Here is a 22209-nt window from a genome sequence, read left to right on the forward strand (position 1 = left end):
GACGAATAAACAGCCTGGCTAGGTTGGTCGAGAGGCAGTTTACCAGTCACCGTGCTAGGCAGCTGACTTCTCTTTTGCAAATACACACCTGCTCTGTATTGAAGCCAAAGGCATAACTCAGATTCGGATTTCTCCGTGGGCTCCCTGGGGCTGCTGGTCTGGGTTTGGTCCTGGACCTTCCAATCTCAGACATCTTTGCTTTTCCTTTGCAGAGAGAAGATGCACCAGTCTGCCATGTATGAGCTCTGCCAGGGGATGCACCAGATCAGCCTTCAGTTTGTCCGGCTGCAGCTCACCTTCGAGGAATACACCGTAATGAAAGTGTTGCTGCTGCTGAGCACGAGTAAATTGATGTCCAACTGGCACTTTTTTATACTGTCACATCATCTTCCCTTTCGGAGACTAGCCTGTTTCTAGGGCCAGATAGTCAGTATTAAAAAAAAAAAAGTAAGAGGAGGTGGGCAGAGGGCGTTGGTGCAGGATGAATTAAGTTACTCGCAGAGTTAGAAGCTTTGGGTGGCGCACCTGCCTTGATCCCTTCATCCATCCGGCCACTAAGGATTCGTTAAGTGTCTGTTATGTATATGGTGGGACTGGGCAGTTCAGGAACTACCAGAATGAATGAGGCACAGTCTCAACCCTCGGGGAGTTTTGTTTTTGTTGTTCAGTCACTGAGTCATGTCAGATTCTTTGCGACCCCATAAACTGCAGCACGCCAGTCTTCCCTGTCCTTCACTGTCTCCCGTAAGATAAATTCAAGGTCATTTTAATACACTGTGGAGAGTGATTGTCTGCCATGATAAAGACTGTCCTGGGGGCTCAGAGGAGGGAAGCACATTCTCACTTCTTGGCATCAGAGGATGCTTGATGAAGCTTCATCTCAGAGAGCTTTGCCAGGGTAAGGGATTGAGTCCGAGGCATGAGCTGACCTCCCTGCTGGGGAGCATGAGAGAGCATGGTGGTGTGGGAAGCAGACCCACATAATAGTGCTTAGCTCTGCGGAGTTGTTTTGCCTGTTTATGATTTTTGTTTTTTATCTCATTTATGTATCCACCAATTTTTCAAGGTATATCAGGTACTATTGGACTGGGGAGGCATGGTTGCCCTGTAGATTGAACTGGAAAATTCCCACCTGTTGAAGACATCTGCTGTCTATTAGGCAAGCAGGGGAGTGTGGTCCAGAAGGCTCTGAGCAGTGGGCTGACATGGCCATAGGGGTCCTTTATGGCTTCATGAAGACGTCTGGCAGTAGATAGACTGAAGGAAAGGGGATAGGATGAGGAGAGAGAGAGGCCAAGTCAGACAGAGAATTGAGCCAGACTGGAAGCCCAGAGACCTGCTGTGAAGCTGTTGAAATAACAGCCTGAATAATGGTGTATTCTTGCCTGGGAAATTCCATGGACAGAGGAGTCTGGCGGGCTACAGTCCACAGGGTCAAAAGAGTCAGACATGACGGAGCGACTACACTTTAACTTTCTTAATGATGGTGGGCAGCTTGCTGACAGCGCCAGATGCATTCGAGACACACTGCAGAGTCAGCCTTGACGAGAAGGGGCGCAAAACAGTCTGGATCAGAAGCAACCTGGGTTTTGAGGGCACAGATGATTGTGAGGTGGTAGTGATACTGTGAGGAGAAGTGCATTCTTGTTGGGACTGGAGCGGATTTTATGGAGTATAAAATGACTTCTCCAGGTGGCTGAGTGGTAAAGAACCCACCTGCCAATGCAGGAGGTACAGGAGATGTGGGTTCCATCCCTGGGTCAGGAAGATCCCCTGCGGGATGTGATGGCAACCCACTCCAGTCTTCTTGCCTGGAGGATCCGATGGACAGAGGAGCCTGGCGGGCTTCAGTCCATGGGGTCGCAAAGAGTCGGACCTGACTGAGTGACTGAGCATGCGTAGCCTCAGAGGGAGGCCTAAAGAGGGGGACACTGGGGGACTTGAACTCAGAAAACAAATTTGGATATTGACATATAAGCTTGACATGATCTTTGTAGAACAGGAAAGTCCACTGGCAAGTGGGGGTGCCGAGGCACAGGAAGAAGAGGGAAGACCCACTGAGGCGCGTGAAAGGAGGAGCGCAGTGCTGAGGGACAGGGAGAACCATCAGGGAGGCAGAGGAGCTGGCAGAGGGCCCAGAGGTCAAGGCTTCCCAGAGGCGTGACTCGTGGCAGAGCTTCCAGTGGAAGCCAGGAATGCTGACAGAAGCCTACTGGGGTTGACCATGCGGCATCAGGCAGGGGCCAGATGGCCAGGGACTTGCAGATTGATGGGAAGCTGCTTCGGGCATCTGGAACCAAGCATGAGAGGAGAGAAGTCGATGGCAGAAGGAGCCAGGAGAGACGAGGGAGGCAGGATTAGCCTTGGCAAGGATGCTGAACACTTCTTCCCCAGACAGCGGCCCAAGCCTTTCCAAACAGAGGGGAAGGAATTTGAGGAAGCTCTCATCAGATGAGGGTGAGGCTGGGATGATGGCAGGAGACAGGATAGAGAGGAAATCTCAGAACCAAGTGCCGTGACCACTGAGGAAAAGGAGAAATGTTCTGGGTGCCAGGACACCAGGGCAAGTGGAGCCAACTTCAAAGGAGGAGAGGCTGTTGAGTGACCCCCTGGAAGCTGAAAAGAGCATCTGAGACATGCCCAGCCCTCCCCTCGGCCCAGGAATCAGTGGCTTCGGTGAAGGGTTTTCAGTAGAGCTGTTTGGAAGTGAGTGGCATGAGCAGCCAAGCATTGAGGATAGAATGGGTGAGAAAAGCTGCTGATCCCAGCATGGAGGAATTGGGTCTGGGGAAGAGTGAAGCCTGCACCTGGTAGGGCAGGAAGGGGAAGGCAGGGGCTGGTGTGTCAGTATCTGCCCTACACACATCTGGCCTCTCTCAGGTTTCCAAAGAGTTTTTCCATCTATCATCTGATTTAATGGTGCAAGACTGCTAACTTGTCTAAAGTGGACAAAACAGAGGCGTGCAAGTGTGACTTGTGCAGCCTCCTTGGTGAATTAGGACTCAGACCCAGGGCTTTGACCTTCCCTTCCAGCCGGATGCAAGGGTGGAAGGTAGGCTGGCAGCAGGGGACCCCCAGCCGCAGGGAGAGGGGAGGGTGAGCCGGCTGGGCTGGACTCCAGCAGCGAAGACAGACCAGCAGCCTGGGAGGGCGTTGGGGTCAGCGTGTCTCAGCTGTGTTTGGCTTGGCCAGCAAGGCTTTTCAGGTTGCTTTCGGCCTTTTGTCGTGTTTGATTGCCATGGACTTTGATTGCACAGGGAACCCATGCTCTCCCCAGTTTACTGCAGGCCCCACCAGTCCTCAGTACCCACCGCTCCTCACTGTACGCTCAGCCCACATTCAGGAGCTGGTGTTTGCAGTCCTCCGTCCACAGGCTCAGTAGAACCAGGCTCTTCTCCCTGCTCCATTGTTCTTCCAGATTTCTGAGGCTCCCAGCATATCCTTTCTAGAACAGAACTTGGGAAATGTACTTTTAGTTCCCTGCCCAGGGATTGAACCTGCACCCTCAGCTGTGAAAGCAGAGTCCTAACCTCTGGACTGCCACGGAATTCCCTGGAAATGTACTCTTTACATTCAGCAACAGTGATTTCAGTCCTCTTTCCAAGGTGTATCATTAACTGTTAGAAGAAATTTAAAAAAGGAAAAAGGAAAAAAATATCAAATGGGTGATAGAATTTAAATTTTTTTCTAAAATTGTTCATGATAATAATCCTTTATAAACGTTGGCCACTCAGTTGTTATTGGTATCTTGTCCTTTTACATCCATTTAGTCAGTCAACCTTATAATCAATTCTGATATCATTTAGCTCCCTAAATTAATTTATTAGCTTCCAGGTAATTCAGTACATTCAAGGCTGATTTTTACTGATGCAGAAAAAGCAAAATAAAAAAAAAACAGGAGAACAGAAGTAAAGAATTGTATAAATCATGAAAACTTCAGGCTTTAGTAAGCTTATTTTGCTAATCTCTGATAGAATGTAGGAAAATTTTTCTTCTTATTTAGAAGGTTACATTACACACCTGATGTCCGGTGTATGAGGAAAGTAAGGCTGTAACATCAAGAAGATCATGTTCTTTTTGCTCACACAGGAAAGCAAACCAGCTTCCCACCCAGCTGTCTTTTTGCTCTTCTCCAGCCCATAGATTCTGGATGATTTCCAGGAGCCCTGCTGCATTTAATAAGTAAATTCAGAAAATCTAGGCAGACCTCCAAAATTTGAGGTTTTGCCTAAGTTCTCTTTTATTTGTGGGTCTGTTTCAACTTCTAAAATATCTGGCTGGGAAAATGGTACAATATATTTCCGTCACAGCAGTAAAACACAAGTAATATTTGACACAAGTTGTTCATCATCTTGAGAATTTTTGATAACACAACTGTCAGAAGTATGAAAGCTTTTGGTTAATCTCAGTAGCTACACCAAACAGCACTGAAATACAGTCATGAAATGTGCTCACTCCATTCTCATTTTAGGTAATGTTTTAAATGTGTAATATCCATAAGTATCTGTATAAATGAAAGGTTTACTCCATAACATTTTGAAACTTAAAAAAAAAAAATGTGTCTCAATAGGTGGGCTGTGAAAGCATGTATATATAAACTCTCAGTTTATTTTATAAAGTTTTGGGTTAACCTTAAGATTTTGGTAGAAAGCGCATCTATAGTTTCACAGTTAACATTCTACCTATTTCCATCGTTCTTTATGTTTTTGTATACTTTTAAAACAAGGGTTTAATTTGAAAGAAAAAAACTGTTACATAATGAAGGCCATCTAATTATGAGTGTGAATGTCAAATATTTGAAACCACAACTAATATTGTGGCAGCCTCAGGAATGTGTGCAATGCCTACAGGGATTTATTTTTTCCCCACAAAAATAGAGTTAAGATAAACCACAAACCAAAAGCCTCAACAATTAAAACTCAAGGAGGTCATTAACATCATGTGTGAAGTTAATTTGCAAGATAATCCATATCTTTATATAGGACAACAGGGTTTATTTGGGAGCAGTGGTATTCTTGATTCCCGGGGTTACATGTAGCACTCAAAAACATACTTAGCTGTTCTAAAGAGCTGATGACCCAAGTGAATTTTTACTGATACCAGTTATAAATGAGCAAGGCAAATTGGAAGTGGTCAAACAAGAGATGGTAAGAGTGAATGTCAACATTCTAGGAATCAGCAAACTGAAATGGACTGGAATGGGTGAATTTAACTCAGATGACCATTATATCTACTATTGCGGGCAGGAATCCCTCAGAAGAAATGCAGTAGCCATCATGGTCAACAAAAGAGTCCAAAATGCAGTACTTGTATGCAGTCTCAAAAACGACAGAATGATCTCTGTTCGTTTCCAAGGCAAACCATTCAATATCACAGTAATCCAAGTCTATGCCCCAACCAGTAATGCTGAAGAAGCTGAAGTTGAACGGTTCTATGAAGACCTACAAGACCTTTTAGAACTAACACCCAAAAAAGATGTCCTTTTCATTCTAGGGGAGTGGAATGCAAAAGTAGGAAGTCAAGAAACACCTGGAGTAACAGGCAAATTTGGCCTTGGAATACGGAATGAAGCAGGGCAAAGACTAATAGAGTTTTGTGAAGAAAATGCACTGGTCATAACAAACACTCTCTTCCAGCAACATAAGAGAAGACTCTACACATGGACATCACCAGATGGTCAACACCGAAATCAGATTGATTATACTCTTTGCAGCCAAAGATGGAGAAGCTCTATACAGTCAGCAAAAACAAGACCAGGAGCTGACTGTGGCTCAGACCATGAACTCCTTATTGCCAAATTCAGACTGAAATTGAAGAAAGTAGGGAAAACCACTAGACCATTCAGGTATGACCTAAATCAAATCCCTTATGCTTATACAGTGCAAGTGAAAAATAGATTTAACAGACTAGATCTGATAGAGTGCCTGATGAACTATGGAATGAGGTTCGTGACATTGTACAGGAGACAGGGATCAAGACCATCCCCATGGAAAAGAAATACAAAAAAGCAAAATGGCTGTCTGGGGAGGCCTTACAAATAGCTGTGAAAAGAAGAGAAGCGAAAAGTAAAGGAGAAAAGGAAAGGTATAAGCATCTGAATGCAGAGTTCCAAAGAATAGCAAGAAGAGATAAGAAAGCCTTCTTCAGCGATCAATGCGAAGAAATAGAGGAAAACAACAGAATGGGAAAGACTAGACATCTCTTCAAGAAAATCAGAGATACCAAAGGAACATTTCATGCAAAGATGGGCTCGATAAAGGACAGAAATGCTATGGACCTAACAGAAGTAGAAGATATTAAGAAGAGATGGAAAGAATACACAGGAAAACTGTACAGAAAAGATCTTCATGACCCAGATAATCATGGTGGTGTGCTCACTGACGTAGAACCAGACATCCTGGAATGTGAAGTCAAGTGGGCCTTAGAAAGCATCACTACGAACAAAGCTAGTGGAGGTGATAGAATTCCAGTTGAGCTATTTCAAATCCTGAAAGATGATGCTGTGAAAGTGCTGCACTCAATATGCCAGCAAATTTGGAAAACTCAGCAGTGGCCACAGGACTGGAAAAGGTCAGTTTTCATTCCAATCCCAAAGAAAGGCAGTGCCAAAGAATGCTCAAACTACCACACAGTTGCACTCATCTCACACGCTAGTAAAGTAATGCTCAAAATTCTTCAGGCCAGGCTTCAGCAATACGTGAACCATGAACTTCCTGATGTTCAAGCTGGTTTTAGAAAAGGCAGAGGAACCAGAGATCAAATTGCCAACATCCACTGGATCATGTAAAAAGAGAGTTCCAGAAAAACATCTATTTCTGCTTTATTGACTATGCCAAAGCCTTTGACTGTGTGGATCACAATAAACTGTGGAAAATTCTCTGAAAGAGATGGGAATACCAGACCACCTGATCTGCCTCTTGAGAAATTTGTATGCAGGTCAGGAAGCAACAGTTAGAACTGGACATGGAAAAACAGACTGGTTCCAAACAGGAAAAGGAGTACGTCAAGGCTGTATATTGTCACCCTGTTTATTTAACTTATATGCAGAGTACATCATGAGAAATGCTGGACTGGAAGAAACACAAGCTGGAATCCAGATTGCCGGGAGAAATATCAATAACCTCAGATATGCAGATGACACCACCCTTATGGCAGAAAGTGAAGAGGAACTAAAAAGCCTCTTGATGAAAGTGAAAGTGGAGAGTGAAAAAGTTGGCTTAAAGCTCAACATTCAGAAAATGAAGATCATGGCATCTGGTCCCATCACTTCATGGGAAATAGATAGGGAAACAGTGGAAACAGTGTCAGACTTTATTTTTCTGGGCTCCAAAATCACTGCAGATGGTGACTGCAGCCATGAAATTAAAAGACGCTTACTCCTTACAAGGAAAGTTATGACCAACCTAGATAGCATATTCAAAAGCAGAGACATTACTTTGCCAACAAAGGTCTGTCTAGTCAAGGCTATGGTTTTTCCTGTGGTCATGTATGGATGTGAGAGTTGGACTGTGAAGAAGGCTGAGGGCCGAAGAATTGATGCTTTTGAAGTGTGGTGTTGGAGAAGACTTTTGAGAGTCCCTTGGACTGCAAGGAGATCCAACCAGTCCATTCTGAAGGAGATCAGTCCTGGGATTTCTTCGGAAGGAATGATGCTAAAGCTGAAACTCCAGTATTTTGGCCACCTCATGCGAAGAGTTGACTCATTGGAAGACTCTGATGCTGGGAGGGATTGGGGGCAGGAGGAGAAGGGGACGACAGAGGATGAGATGGCTGGATGGCATCACCGACTCGATGGACGTGAGTCTCAGTGAACTCCGGGAGTTGGTGATGGACAGGGAGGCCTGGCGTGCTGCGATTCATGGGGTCACAAAGTTCGGACACGACTGAGCGACTGATCTGATCTGATAAATGAGCAAATAGCATGTGCAATTGAGAAATGAAAGTAAGAGCAATTTCATACTCAAGACTATTAATACCACAAGATGAATTTTTCTCATCTTCATCTTCCAAAAATGAAAGTTCTCAGTGACTTTATTTTTCAGAGTTAAAGCATCAGTACGTATTGGCTGTAGTGAACAAAAGCAAGCGTGTAAGTGGATTTTCAAAGGGAGCATCTGTAGTTTACGCTCTGCCCTCCATCTCCTCGCAGAATGCAGGCACAGGTTGCTCCCTGTGTCCATAAACTGTGTTCACGTGTGTCCTGGGAAAGATCACCTCCTTTGAGGTCCCAGAAGCACTTATTATGCTTACAGGTGCTGAATTTCAAAGTATTATTTTCAGTGAGATGTTTTTCATTTAATTAGAAAAAACTAGCAACTCTATAGGCCTTCCCTGGTGGCTCAGATGGTAAAGAATCTGCCTGCAATGCAGGAGACCCAGGTTCAGTCCCTGGGTTGGGAAGATCCCCTGGAGAAGGAAGTGGCACCCCACTCCAGTATTCTTGCCTGAGAATTCCATGCATGGAGGAGCCTGGCGGGCTACACTCCATGGGGTCTCAAAAGTCTGACATGACTGTGTGCACATGCACACACACAGGCACGCTCTATACAAGGAAAGAAGAAAACATACTTCTTAATTTTCTCTTATTGAAGATAAAGGTGAATGTGACTTCTTCCCTTCGGAAGGTTGTGATCTTGTTTTGTATGTACAGCACTGTCCTTTTACCCGTCACACACACAAATCCGGGCACAGACCTGCCGGCAGGCTGTCTGGGTGGTCACGTGACAGTGCCTCAGTGGTCATGTGATCTTAGAGCAAAGAGAATAGGAAGTGCTTCTTTGCAGCATGTCCTCCCCCTGATAGACAGCTGGTTTCCCCAAGTGTCTTTGACATTTGAACTTGAATTTCTAATTTCAGCCCCAGCTTAGATTGTCTGTGTTTCTTCCAGTTGTCCTAAAAATCAAAGTATATTTTCCTACCTCAGACGTATTGGCAAGTTAGGGTTCATAAAAACTTTGATGACAGGCCACAGGATAGTGTAGCATTGAGGTTAAGAGACAGGCATTGGAAGCAGACCTAGGTTTCTGCTCTTTCTCTGCCATGTATTTATTGTGTCCTTGGGCTAGTGATTAAATGTCCAATCTTCAGTCTCCACATCTGTGAAATGAGGATAATATAATGATTATGTCATAAGAGGTCATAAGATTGATGTCAAGATGAAGCAAGTTAATATAAGCAAAGTGCATTCTAACATACACCTGCTAAGCCAGTTACTCTCTTGTATATGTGTGTATACAGAGGTTAACCATTATATAGCTGCCATATTCAGAGAAGGCAGTGGCACCCCACTCCAGTACTCTTGCCTGGCAAATCCCATGGACGGAGGAGCCTGGTAGGCTGCAGTCCATGGGTTCGCTAGGAGTCGGACACAACTGAGCAACTTCACTTTCACTTTTCACTTTCCTGCATTGGAGAAGGAAATGGCAACCCACTCCAGTGTTCTTGCCTGGAGAATCCCAGGGACAGGGGAGCCTGGTGGGCTGCTGTCTCTGGGGTTGCACAGAGTCAGACACAACTGAAGCGATGCAGCAGCAGCAGCTACCATATTTACTCATAAGGGATTCCCCAGTGGCTCAGTGGTAAAGAACTCTCCTGCAATACAGGAGATGCAGGAAATGCAGGTTCGATCCCTGGGTCAGGAAGATCCCCCAGAGAAGGAATTGGCAGCCCATTCCAGTATTCTGGCTGGAAAAATCCCATGGACAAAGGAAGAGGAGCCTGGCAGGCTGCAGTCTGTGGGGTCACGCAGAGTCAGACACAACTGAACACACACACACATATTGATCAATGCAGTAAGCAAGATGCAGTGTCAGTCTCAAAGTGTGAGCCTCATGACCTCAAAATAGCCTACGCCATCTAACCACGAAGGTGCTAAAGCTGATTTCCATTTTGAGAACTTACATGTCTGTATTCCTTCACCACAGTTCCAAAGGATGGCCTCAAAAGCCAGGCTGCGTTTGAAGAAATGAGGACAAATTACATCAAGGAGCTGAGAAAGATGGTAACGAAGTGTCCCAGCAACTCTGGGCAGAGCTGGCAGAGGTTCTACCAACTAACCAAGCTTCTGGACTCCATGCATGACGTAAGTAGAGCCTGTTGGTGTCTGTCACCCACACACTGTGGGCCCAGAGAAACCGGAGAGCTGAGAAAGTTCTTGAGGCTTTGGGGAGAACAGGGGTATATTATCCACAGGAGGCAACGAGAGGTTAAAAACTGATCAGGGGACTTCCCCTTCAATCCAGTGATTAAGACTCTATACTTCCAATACAGTTCCATTCCTGGTCAGGGGACTAGGATCCCAACATTTTTCATTAAAAAAAAAAAACACCTGATTAGGAAGAAAATTATTTTTTTCAGAATACCTTTGAAACAAACTTCATTTAAAGTGAAAGGTGTGGCTCTTTCCCCTCCTGAGCAGAGTGTAAGAGAAATGTGCGCCATCGTGGCAAAACCCTGAGCTCGGGGCCAGAGAAGGAAGGGCCTCAGATTTGCTGCAGGTGTCAGGTCAGGTTTCTCATTTCTGCTGGCAACTTAGGAAATGTTTGGTTAATGGGAATGTTTGCTTTAGCATTGCATAAATAATTTCCATCTTCTACAACTGTTCATCTAATAACCCAGTCTTTCAAAAACATTATTAGTGGTCCAGGGCCAGCTGGGATCATCGCATTTTTTGCCAGATTCGGAATCTTATATTCACTGTTCTTCATAGGAGTCACCTTTCTTGTCTTGTGTAAATATGCAAAGTAAACTCTTGAGCTTGTTTCTAATTTACTGAGTTACAGATGTAGTCAAGGCGTTAGCACTTTCTACAAAATACTGATTCGGATAACTTGGTTTGTCATGCCACTTAAAATGTGCTTCTCATTTCATTTTGCAAGCAGTTTCTTCAGTTCTGGTTCGAAAAAAGTTGTACACGGTCATGCTAATTTAACATTTTTATATTTGCTTTCTTTTGGTACATTGATTGCCCAAGTTCAGCCCATGTGATTTGGATAAGAAACCTTTTTCAACTGTTTCCTTGTTGCTGAGGACAATGTTGACAGGCTTGATGACCAATATTATAATTGTGTTGCTACTGAAATAATGGTTCATCCTTTAGAGACTTGTCTATGCCACTGGAATGGTATGTCTTTTGGGGTTGGTTGATAAAAGAATGTCGCTTTCCAGGGTTTTACACTGAAGACCCAGTGCATATCACACTGGCCTTTACTTTCTCTGAACATTTCACGTGATAAGAATCAAATTCCCACAAGGTGAATTCAGTGATAGATAGTTGGACTAGTTATCAGTGGCCTCAAAGCACGACTTACTGGAAAATCTCAGAGATAATAAATGATGGGCTACAAGACTTTGGGGAACACAGCCAACAGTGCTCTTCACAACTCTCACAAAAGGAAGCAAAGGAAAGTAGAGCATGAGGCAGGGTCATCCACCCAAGAATCAGGAGCACTGTTAACACTCTCCTGTTGGTTTTGTTGAAAGCCTTTCTTAGTGGAGCTGTTGCAGAAAGGGGGACTCCTTCCAGGATCGAGGGGCTTCCCTTGTACCTCAGTCGATAAAGAATCTGCCTGCAATGCAGGAGACCTGGGTTCCATCCCTGGGTTGGGAAGATCCCCTGGAGAAGGAAATGGCAACCCACTCCAGTATTCTTGCCTAGAAAATCTCATGGACAGAGGAGCCTCATGGGCTACAGCCCATGGGGTCGCAAAGAGTCAGACACGACTGAGCGACTAACCCTTCCTTCCTTCCTGGATCGAGAGGGGGCTCTTGTCTGACACTCAGAAATGAATTATCCAAAGACACACACATGCTGACAAAGCCAGAGACTTTATTGGGAAGGGGTGCCTGGGTGGAGAGCAGGAGGGTAAGGGAACCCAGGAGGACTGTTCTGCCACGTTGCTTGAAGTCTTGGGTTTTATAGTAATGGGGTTAGTTCCCAGGTTGTCTCTGGCCAGTTATTCTTTATTCTGACTCAGGGTCCTTCTTGGTGGCGTGCACCTCATTCAGCCAAGATGGATTCCAGCGAGGAGGATTCTGGAAGGTTGTTAGGACGTGAGGCATCTCCTTTTGACCTTTCCCAAACGCTTCCAGTTGGTGGTGGCTTGTTAGTTCCGTGTTCCTTAACAGGCCCTCCTGTTGTAAAATAACTCATCCACATAGTTAGCATGGTGGCTTGCCAGAGTGGGCCGTTTCAGTCAGCATTTCTCCTAACAGACCTGGGCTGGGAGCAGGGGCCAGGGAGCAGAAGGTGTGATTCTTTCTTGATGAAACATGTTATTCATGCAAATGATTGGCAGGCACAAGTGCAGTTGTAAAATGAGTGTGTAATTGGCATCAGGTAATCTCATGAAAAAGATACACTTTGAAGTACTTTGCATATAATGAGACTCAACAACAGAAGTTAAAACTTGTTTATCTACAGCCTTAAGGAATCTCAATGCCTTTGGGAATCTCAGTGCACAGTGGGATGGTGAAAACCCCCAGAGGCCACACCAGTAGTCAGGGTGTCAAACTGTCCTCCGCTGGCTTGTTTTTAGCACCAGCTCATTGAGCTGCTTGCCAGTGGCTACTCAGTAAGCAATAGCCAAGTGTCTAAGTCATAAATGATGATTTTCTGCCAGATCCCCCCAAAGCAAATCAGTGTCTTGTTCAGTCACTAAGTCATGTGTGACTCTTTGCTGCCCCATGGGCTGCAGCATGCTAGGCTCCTCTGGCCTTCACTGCCTCCCAGAGTTTGCTCAGATTCATGACCTTTGAGTCGGTGATGCTATCTGACCATCTATCCTCTGCTCCTCCCTTTCCCTTTTGCCTTCCCAGCATCAAGATCTTTTCCAATGAATCGGCTCTTCATATCAGGTGACCAAAGTAATGGAACTTTGGCATCAGTCCTTCCTATGAATATGTTTTCAGTATTTTTTTATTACAGTGAAATCGATACAAAATAAGCTGAACATACTTAAAGCGTACCGTTTGGGGTGTTTGAGACATGTATACACCCATGAAACAATGATTGAAATCAAGAGAGCAGACATCCCTATCACTCCAGAAGTTTTCTTGCGCCCTTTTAAAAAATCAGAAGTATACTTGATTTACACTGTTGTTGATTTCTGCTGTACAGCAGAGTGCCTCAGTTATACATATATATATATATTCTTTTCCATTATCTTTTATTGCAGACTACTGAATATGGTTCCCTGTGCTGTATGGTAGACTTTGTTGTTCATCCATCAGCTGTCCTGCTGCCTCCTCCTCCTCAGTTGCTTTCTGGATTGCTTTCTGGCAGTGTAGATTGGTTGATACATGTTAGTGTTTCATACCCATGGAATCATACAGTATTATAGTATGTAGTCTGCTGTATCTGGCTTCCTTCGCTTGACATAAGATTTGGGGACTCATCCATGCTGTTGCCATATAGCAATACTTCATTCCTACTTATTGCTGACCGACCTCCCATTGTGAAGATATTCTACAGTTTGGGGGTCCCGTCACCCATTGATGGACATTTGGATTGTTTCCAGATTAGGGACAGTTTCAGAGTAAGTTGGGCTTCCTTGGTAGCTCAGCTGGTAAAGAATCTGCCTGCAATGCAGGTGACTCCAGTTCGATTCCTGGGTTGGGAAGATCCCCTGAAGAAGGGATAGGCTACCCATTCCAGTATTCTCGAGCTTCCCTGGTGGCTCAGACAGTAAAGAATCCTCCTGCAATGCAGGAGACCTGGGTTCGATCCCTGGGTTAGGAAGATCCCCTTGGAGGAGGGCATGGCAACCCACTCCAGTATTCTTGCCTGGAGAATCCCCATGGACAAAGGAGCCTGGCGGGCTTCAGTCCATGGGGTTTCAAAGAGTCAGACACGACTGAGCGACTAACTACACACACGAAGTTGTGCATTATGTATATGTCTATATATGGACACCACTTTCTTTTTCTTGAGTGAATAACTGGCGGCCATGGAAGACCTGTGTCATATGGTAGGTGTATAACTATTTTCCAAAGTGGCTGCATAGTTGTACAATCCCTCAAGAAGTGTGTGTGAATACAGGTTGCCCCATATCCTTGCTGACATGCAGTATCATTAGTCTTTTTAGTTTTAGCCATTCTAATAGCTGTGTGGTGATGTCTCCCTGGAAAGTAAGTGTTAGTCGCTCAGTCGTGTGTCTGACTCTTTAGGACCCGTCTTTGTGACTGTAGCCCTCCAGGCTTCTCTGTCCATGGAATTTTCCGGGCAAGAATACTGCAGTGGGTTACCATTTTCTATTTCAGGATAGAGTTGTTGAGAAGATAACAATAGTGGTTGGTTAGTCACTGAGTCATGTCCACCTCTCTGCGACCCCATGGACTATAGCCCGCCAGGCTCCTCTATCCATGGAATTTCCCAGGCAAGAATACTGGAGTGGATAGACATTTCCTTCTCCAGGGGATCTTCTGACCAGAGAGATCAAACCCTGAGTCTCCTGCATTGCAGCAGATTCTGTATTGTCTGAGCCACCAAGGAAGCCCCAAAGTCTCCCTATGGTTTTAATTTGCATTTCCCTCATCATTAATGGTCCTTTCTTATGCTTCTTTACCATCTCTGTGTCCTCTTTGCTGAAATATCTGTCCAACTATTTCTCATTTTTAAAAACTAGGATGTTTGCTTGTAATTGGATTGTTGAGTTTTGAGAGTTCTTTGTATATTCTGGATATAATTCCTTTATAAGACATATAACTTGCAAGTATTTTCTCTCTGTGGCTTATCTTATCATTCTCTTATCAATGTCTTTTGAAGAGCAGGGATTTTCAGTTCTAAGAAAGTTCAGTTGATTATTTTTTCTTTCATGAATCATGTTTTTGGTTTTGTAGCTAAGAATTCCTTGTCGATGCCAACATCACAAAGCTTTTCTGTTTTGTTCTAGAGGTCATTGTCCTTCATTGACTGATATGTAGTATCTCAAAAACCATTTTTGTGTTGTTTTTGGTGGAAGGGTAGATCTAATCCACCTGACTCCACTTTTGCTGGGTGGAGAACATTCTTTGGGGAACCACTGGAATCACTTTAAGCCTAAAACCTTTCATTTTAAACAATCAGAGATGTTTGCCCTCAGAAGTAGCTTAACAGAAGCATCTTCAACGCTCTATTTATTAATATATTCCCATCCCAGACAGAACATTGAAAAACGCATTGTAAGTCTGGAGGGACCTTTCTAACATTCACGCTTACTCAGACTTGAGACTGCCTACAGCTTTTTCATTAGAGTAAATTAGTGAGTCAACATTTGTGGAATTTTCTTCCAGGGAACAAAGAGCTACAGGAGGACTGGCTCTGTACGCAGAGCCTCGTTCTGGTCACTTTGTGGAAAAAGAGCATGTGTTCCTGAGAGTCACACAGACAAGAACCTTGTGCCTGTAAATCCAAGTTCTGTTTAAGTAGCATGCCTAGTATGCCCAGCCTCGGGACGCACGTATCTGGGGACATGTGTACACACTTCTCAGGACATACGGTTTTCTCCCACATGGTGCACACGTGTGTTGGCAGAACAGGGCCAGGGTGAGTGAAGGAACAGCGTCTGAAAGATCAGGTTGGCAGTCAAGTATTTGAACGGGTCAGCAACTTGAATGAATCCCAAACCCTCCGAACATCAGTCTCCCTCCCAAAAAAGGTTCAAAGAAAGCAGTTGTGGCCAGGCTTCTAGGGATGGGTGTGTTTTTGCATTCTAAATGGGTGTTATATGTAAAGCACACAGATTCCTTATTCTTCCAGAGAGAATTGAGAATTACTAGTCACTTTCTTCTCCAATGGCTCAGCAGGGAAAGATCTCCTGCAGTGCAGGAGACAAAGGAGATGTGGGTTTGATCCCTGGGTTTGGATGATCACCTGGAGGAATACTGGAAATGGCACCCCACTCCACTATTCTTGCCTGGAAAATCCCATGGACAGAGGAGCCTGGTGGGCTACAGTCCATGTGGTCGCAAAGAGTTAGGCATGGCTGAGTGACATGGCTGAGCAACTCGGTACACACAGTCACTTTCTAGGTATTGCTAGGAGTGGCAGTTAATTTCCTATTAGTGAAGAAGGCACATTTCTCATGAATTTATTGGTAGCGTCTATTCATTCATGGAGATCAAGGCCTATTTATGCTATGATCAGGGTGTAGAACAGCTAGGGTTCTAGCTTCTTGTAAAGGTTAAAGGATGATATTAATAGTATTTCTCAGAAGCAAAATGTTACCCTTTCTCTGTTAAGTAGAATCAAGGCCATACTATTGTAATGGACTTTATTTCCGTGTACATAATACGTTGCCTCATGCCTAGCAAACCTGTGACTACAGAGGATACAAAATAACTATAGGACACCAACCTACCCCTCAAACTGCTTAGAGTCTAAAATGAGGCAGCTAGAACACTCCACAGGGCAGAAGGTAACTGTGGACAGAGCGATCTTTGAGAGCATACATGCCGCTCATTCATTCACGTGTCTGCAAGCCCCTCCCTGTGTTCCAGGACGAGAGGTACAGATGGGGACAGAATACCTGTCTTTAGGTACCGCTTGCTCTTAAGGGAGAGCATCCTGTTCAAAAGGGGAAGCAGGGGGATCTGTTCAGATGCCTCAGTACCTGTGTTATTTCATGCCCTTCTAAAAACTCCCTGTAAGATAGGTATTATTCTCATTATTCCCATTCCTGTCCTTAGGATTCCCACTTGCTCTGATAGAGGAAGAGGTTCATCTAATTCAACAAATACATTAGTGTCTAAAAGCGGCAGGCATTGCAATGGAGGGAGAGAGACAAACCTGGCCTCGGGGAGCTTTCCCCGTGCTCAAGACCACCAACAACACCATCCAGGGCGGGGGCTGGGAGCTCTGCAGACATGAGCACACTGGGCATTGTGTGCTCACGGATGTTTATTCTGAGTTGCTGGAAAACCTTGTCGGGTAGGTCTAGGAGCCAGTCGTGCTGGGCAGGGGTCATGGAAGGCTTCTGGAAGTGGAGTAAGGGTGTCTCAGAGAATCTTTATTTCTTGGAAGATGAGGCAGAGGTCCAGAGAGTGACTTCTCAGGGTCCCTAGGGAGCCAGTGGCAGCTGGAACCCTCTGCTGGTGCTCCCCATACCCGCCACGCGATGCAGGAGGGCCTCAGGCTGCTGGCTGCCGTTGCGTCCCAGGCTGGGCTGCGTCTCCAGAGCTCAGAGAACGAGCAGGAGGAGTCCTACAAACGGAAGCTGCATTGCTCTCTGACTCTTCAGACGCGTTTGGCGCTTCCCTGGCAGCTTCTGGAATGCATCATTTTGTGAGGCGCGGGGTTGCATCTGAAGGCAGTGGACCTGGTGTTATACTAAAACATCACATATGTTTAGCAGTTCCCAAAACCACATATAGGGTCTGCCTCACCGTAGGCTGAGCTGGTTTCAGGGCGGAGGGGAGGTTTTCACCTCTGCTAATGATCATTAAACAGTAAACCGGGCTAAGAACCTACCCATTGCTGGGGTGGGCACCAGCGAGTCCCTGGGTGGGACCAGAAGGTCTTCTCTCTCTGTGATTGCTTTCTGTGGTGGCAGAAGGAAGGCTGCACAGCCCAGGTGGCTCTCAGAGCTAAGCTGCTCTTCTGCACGGGGGAGGCGGGCACGATGGGAGCAGACACAGCGATACAGGACCCACCCCACGTGCACACCGGGAGACTCCCTTCTTTATGTGGAGAGGGTGTGAATTTCAGTTTCATGATCATCAACAGAAGAGATCGCTGCAAGCAGCCATGTGTGTTAAATTATTCTGAGACCCCCGTTTCTCCTTTAATGAGCGGGTGCTTTCGTGTCAGGCAGCAATAGTGGCGATTTCCACCGTGACTGCACTCGAGGTGGTTTTGAGAGCGATGCAGATCCGCTGCTTCCCGCACACTGAAGCATGCCAGCCCTAAGCCGGCTGGATCCACCATGTGGGCTGCCTGCCGCTTTCCTGCTGGTTCTGTTCCACATCTTCGCGGTCAGTGTCTCCTCCAGAAAGGTTCTGAGGCCCACATCAGAATCTGCCACAAAATGATGACCACTGTGGACAACAGTAGAGCGTGGCCTCTGCTCCTCCACCAGCATTTCTCTTGGGCACTCCACTTACATTTCTTGGTCCTCAGTTTCTTCATCTGTAAAATGGGAATAATACCCATCTTACTATATGGGAATTTTTGAAGCATGTGAAATAACACAACCACAAGGTAACAAGCACCAAACAAATGTTCATTGTTTTGCTTCCACTTTTCCAGATTGGGTTTGCATTTCCCCAAACCATGTCTCTCGGAGAAGGCAATGGCACCCCACTCCAGTACTCTTGCCTGGAAAATCCCATAGACAGAGGAGCCTGGTAGGCTGCAGTCCATGGGGTCACTAAGAGTTAGGCACAACTGAGCGACTTCACTTTCACTTTCACATTTGACTTTCCTGCATTGGAGAAGGAAATGGCAACCCACTCCAGTGTTCTTGCCTGGAGAATCCCAGGGACGGCGGGGCCTTGGTGGGCTGCTGTCTATGGGGTCGCACAGAGTCAGACACGACTGAAGCAACTTAGCAGCAGCAAACCATGTCTCAGCACCACCAAAAAGAAAATCCATCAGGCTGTTTTAGTTAACTGTATACAGAGACAAACAGGCATATGGCAGGGCCCTCAAGGGGGTAACAGTCTACAGTTGGCAAGACCCAGCAGGGACATGGGCAGAAAAAGCCATTCTGCATTGGGGGCAGTCATCCAGTGGTGAGTCCCATAGACTTCGGTCAGCATAGAAGCCTTTCCAGGTGCTTCCGTTCCCAGTGCCCTGATGTTGTTCAGTCATTAAGTCACGTCTGACTCTCTGTGATCCTGTGGACTGCAGCACACCAGGCTTCCTGGTCCTTCAGTATCTCCCAGAGTTTGCTCAAACTCATGTCCATTGAGTCGGTGATGCCATCCGACATCTCATCCTCTGATGTCCCCCTCTCCTCCCACCTTCAATCTTTCCCAGCAGCAGCGTCTTTTCCAATGAGTCAACTCCTTGCTTCAGGTACCCAAAGTATTGGAGCTTCAGCTTCAGTCCTTGCAATGAGTATTCGGAGTTGGTTTCCTTTAGGATGGACTGGGTGGATCTCCTTGCTGTCCAGGGGACTCTCAAGAGTCTTCTCCAGCACCGCAGTTTGAAAGCATCTGTTCTTTGGCACTCAGCCTTCTTTATGGTCACGGTCCAGCTCTCACATCCATTCATGACTACTGCAGTGCTCTGTGCGTCCCGCCCTGTGCCAGGGGAGGCTGGTGTTGCTAAAACACACTGAATGTGCTACAGATGCTTCCTGACTCACTGACCAGATGAAAGATGTTGGTGCTGGAGACAAGGAAGGATTGCTGTGAGGATCACCATTGCTGAAGGAAGCCCCTTGGCCCGGTGTGGTCAGGATGCTGCTCGGAAGTAAAGCCTGGCCATACTGCCCCTGGATCCTGGGGGGACACCTCCTTCTCTGCCCCTTGTTCAGGTGACAAGGAAATGAGACTGTTTGATACTACATGTGTAATAATAAGCTAAAGTACGGGCAACACCATCGCCGCCCCCCACCGTGTGTGTGTGTGTAAGAGACCTCAGGCAAGATTTAAAGCCTTATTCTGTCTCCCAGGGGAAACAACCATTTAACACAGTTGTTAGCCATATTAAACTGCCTTCTTCTTTAACGAGACCATGACTAAGAAAGACTCTAAATAAAGGCAGGGTTGTTTATGCCAGAGTCAGCAAAGTGAGCAAAGCCTTATCTTCCAGGGTACCAGGGAGGGGCCCAGACATACTCCTCCTGGAAAGGAAATCATCATAGGTAACGGTTTCAAATTAACTAGGAATTGACGAGGCGGAGCTCATCCTCTGTCTGCTTGGTGAGGCCAACAGGGCACTTACTAACCGTTCGTGGCGTCTCTTTCTGCAGCCCTGTTTTGAGTTTGCCTTTACAGAGTTCTCGTTTCAAGGGTGCGGTGGACTCAGACTGCTTGCCCTGGGTGCATTGTGCCAATGAGGGCTTATTTTCCTCTAAGAAAATTATTTTATGTTTGCATGACTGAAAAAAATGTATCACATGTATTTAAACATAAAGATGAGGGGAATGGGATAAAATAGGTCAGAATGTTCTGGGTTTTTTTTCAATATTATGGATAAACAGGGAAAGGATGACTTTGGGTATGACGTGGAGAGGTCGGGGTGGCCTCAGGATGGGTGTGTTTCATGTGCTGGGAGCTGGGGCCACGGAGCACAGCTGGAAGGTGCGAGTTCCCGTGGACAAACAGGGAGTCCCTGCCCGTCGTACCGCCTTTACTCGCCACGTTCATGGTTAAGGGCACTGGTGCTCAGAGATCACTGTCGTATTTCTCCAGGCTCCCCTCTGGATGCCCCCGGAGGCTGTTGCTTGAGGTAGTCATACTTGTTGAACTTTCCTACTGCCACTTGTGCTTCTGGTGTCATATCCAAAAAAATCATTTGCCAAGACCAAGGTCAAGGAATTGACAGGTAGGCACAGGTGTATGGAAGCCTCCACTGGGCAAGGGACCTTGTTAATCCTGAGGATATAAGAGCAGCCGAGGGGGACTCAGTCTCTGCCCACAGAGTGTGTCGTCTGATAGGGAAGAGAGGAGACAAGTAAACTGGGCATTAGAGTGTGGCATGCTGGGTGCTTGAGGTCGACGGGTAAGGACCACGTGTGTCAGGGTAGGTGTACTGAAGGGGGAGTGTCAGGGTAGAGATGGTCCAGGGCATGAGATGAGGGAAGTGACTGCTAAGCTCAGTCCCAAAGACAAAGAAGGTGTTGGCCAAACAGACAGAGGGAAGTTAACCCAAGCCACAGGAGTTCCTATCCCAAGGGAGACAGCACATGGTGATTTTGAGAAATAGAAAATTCACTATATCCAAGAGCATCAGAGAGGAGCAGAGAGGATTAAGGATGGGGACAATGAAAAGGTCTGTAAACCACCTTGAGGTAGCTCGTGAGGGATTCTGAGCACATCTGTAGAGTCGAGAGCTGTTCCTTCCAATCTGGTAACCACTGGCCACAAGTGGCTGCTGCTGCTGCTAAGTCACTTTAGTCGTGTCTGACTCTGTGTGACCCCATAGACGGCAGCCCACCAGGCTCCTCTGTCCCTGGGATTCTCCAGGAAAGAACACTGGAGTTGGTTGCCATTTCCTTCTCCAATGCATGAAAGTGAAAAGTGAAAGTGAAGTCGCTCAGTCACGTCCGACCCTCAGCGACCCCATGGACTGCAGCCTTCCAGGCTCCTCCATCCATGGGATTTTCCAGGCAGGAGTACTGGAGTGGGGTGCCATTGCCTTCTCCAACAAGTGGCTACTGACATGTAAATAGAACTTAAAAAATTGATGTCCCACATTTGACGGGCTCAGCAGCCACATATGGCCAGTTGCCATGGCCGTATTGACAGTGCTGATCTAGAGGGTCTATTGGAGGAGAAGCAGAGGGCCAGTGAGGCTGCTGATCTGGTGGTCCAGGTAAGAGATGGAGACCAGGCGCTAAGGTGGAGCAGGGGCAAGGGGACCGCGGACATCTTCAGGTAGCGGAACGGACGGTTCTTGGTGGTGAATAGGACAGAGGGCTTGAGAGAGGAGGGCGGGGGTCTAAGATGACCCAGGTTTTGGACATAGGTTGTTGTGGGGCGGCAACGGCGCTGAGTGAGGAGATGTGGAGGAGGAGCTTTGTGAGGAGAGGCGATGGGCATATTTTGGACGTGCTGAGTTGAGGTGCCCTGAGGAATCCCAGGAGAGATGTCAGGTGAGCTCAAGGCTCTGTGGAGATGAGGATGAGTGCTGATATAGCCTTGGGAGGTACAGCACATGGCTGTCCATGCAGCCCGGGGGTCAGTGGAGCTGCCCAGGCATCAGTGTGGCTGTGTGGTGGACAGAACCGAACCCTGAGGAAGAGACCCACCAAGGGGCCAAAACTAGGAGGGCGCCTGCAGAGAGTCTGGGCAGGAGCTGCTGCCAAAGTGAGATAAGGAGGCAAAGATACCGACAGGAGCCGGAAGAGAGTGTGTCCCTCACTGTGCAAACGCAGGGGTGGGGGCAGAAGGTGCCGACGGGCCAGTCAGCAAACAGACTGAAAACCGTTCAGTAGCCATAGCAACAAGGAGGTTATTGTGAGGGATAGCTGATTAATTCAACTAGGTTTCCAGTAACTCACCTCTCAGAAACCACAGAGTAAACAGGGACTCCGGGAAACTCAGGAAAAGGTCAAGGTGACA

General features: G+C 46.5%; 1 protein-coding gene across 6 annotated transcripts in view; it reads left to right on the plus strand.

Moving 5' to 3' along the window:
* The window catches only part of NR3C2 (nuclear receptor subfamily 3 group C member 2), a 439369-nt gene that overhangs the window by 387327 nt on the left and 29833 nt on the right, over nucleotides 1-22209 (plus strand). For all 6 annotated transcript variants that reach the window (XM_070770130.1, XM_019977557.2, XM_070770129.1 and 3 more), the window contains 2 exons: nucleotides 213-343; nucleotides 9924-10081. In XM_070770130.1, the coding sequence (XP_070626231.1) occupies nucleotides 213-343; nucleotides 9924-10081 (289 nt within the window). The remainder of the gene's footprint in view (nucleotides 1-212; nucleotides 344-9923; nucleotides 10082-22209) is intronic.

The sequence above is a fragment of the Bos indicus genome, chromosome 17 (assembly GCF_029378745.1).
Source record: "Bos indicus isolate NIAB-ARS_2022 breed Sahiwal x Tharparkar chromosome 17, NIAB-ARS_B.indTharparkar_mat_pri_1.0, whole genome shotgun sequence".
Classification (NCBI taxonomy): Eukaryota; Metazoa; Chordata; class Mammalia; order Artiodactyla; family Bovidae; genus Bos; species Bos indicus.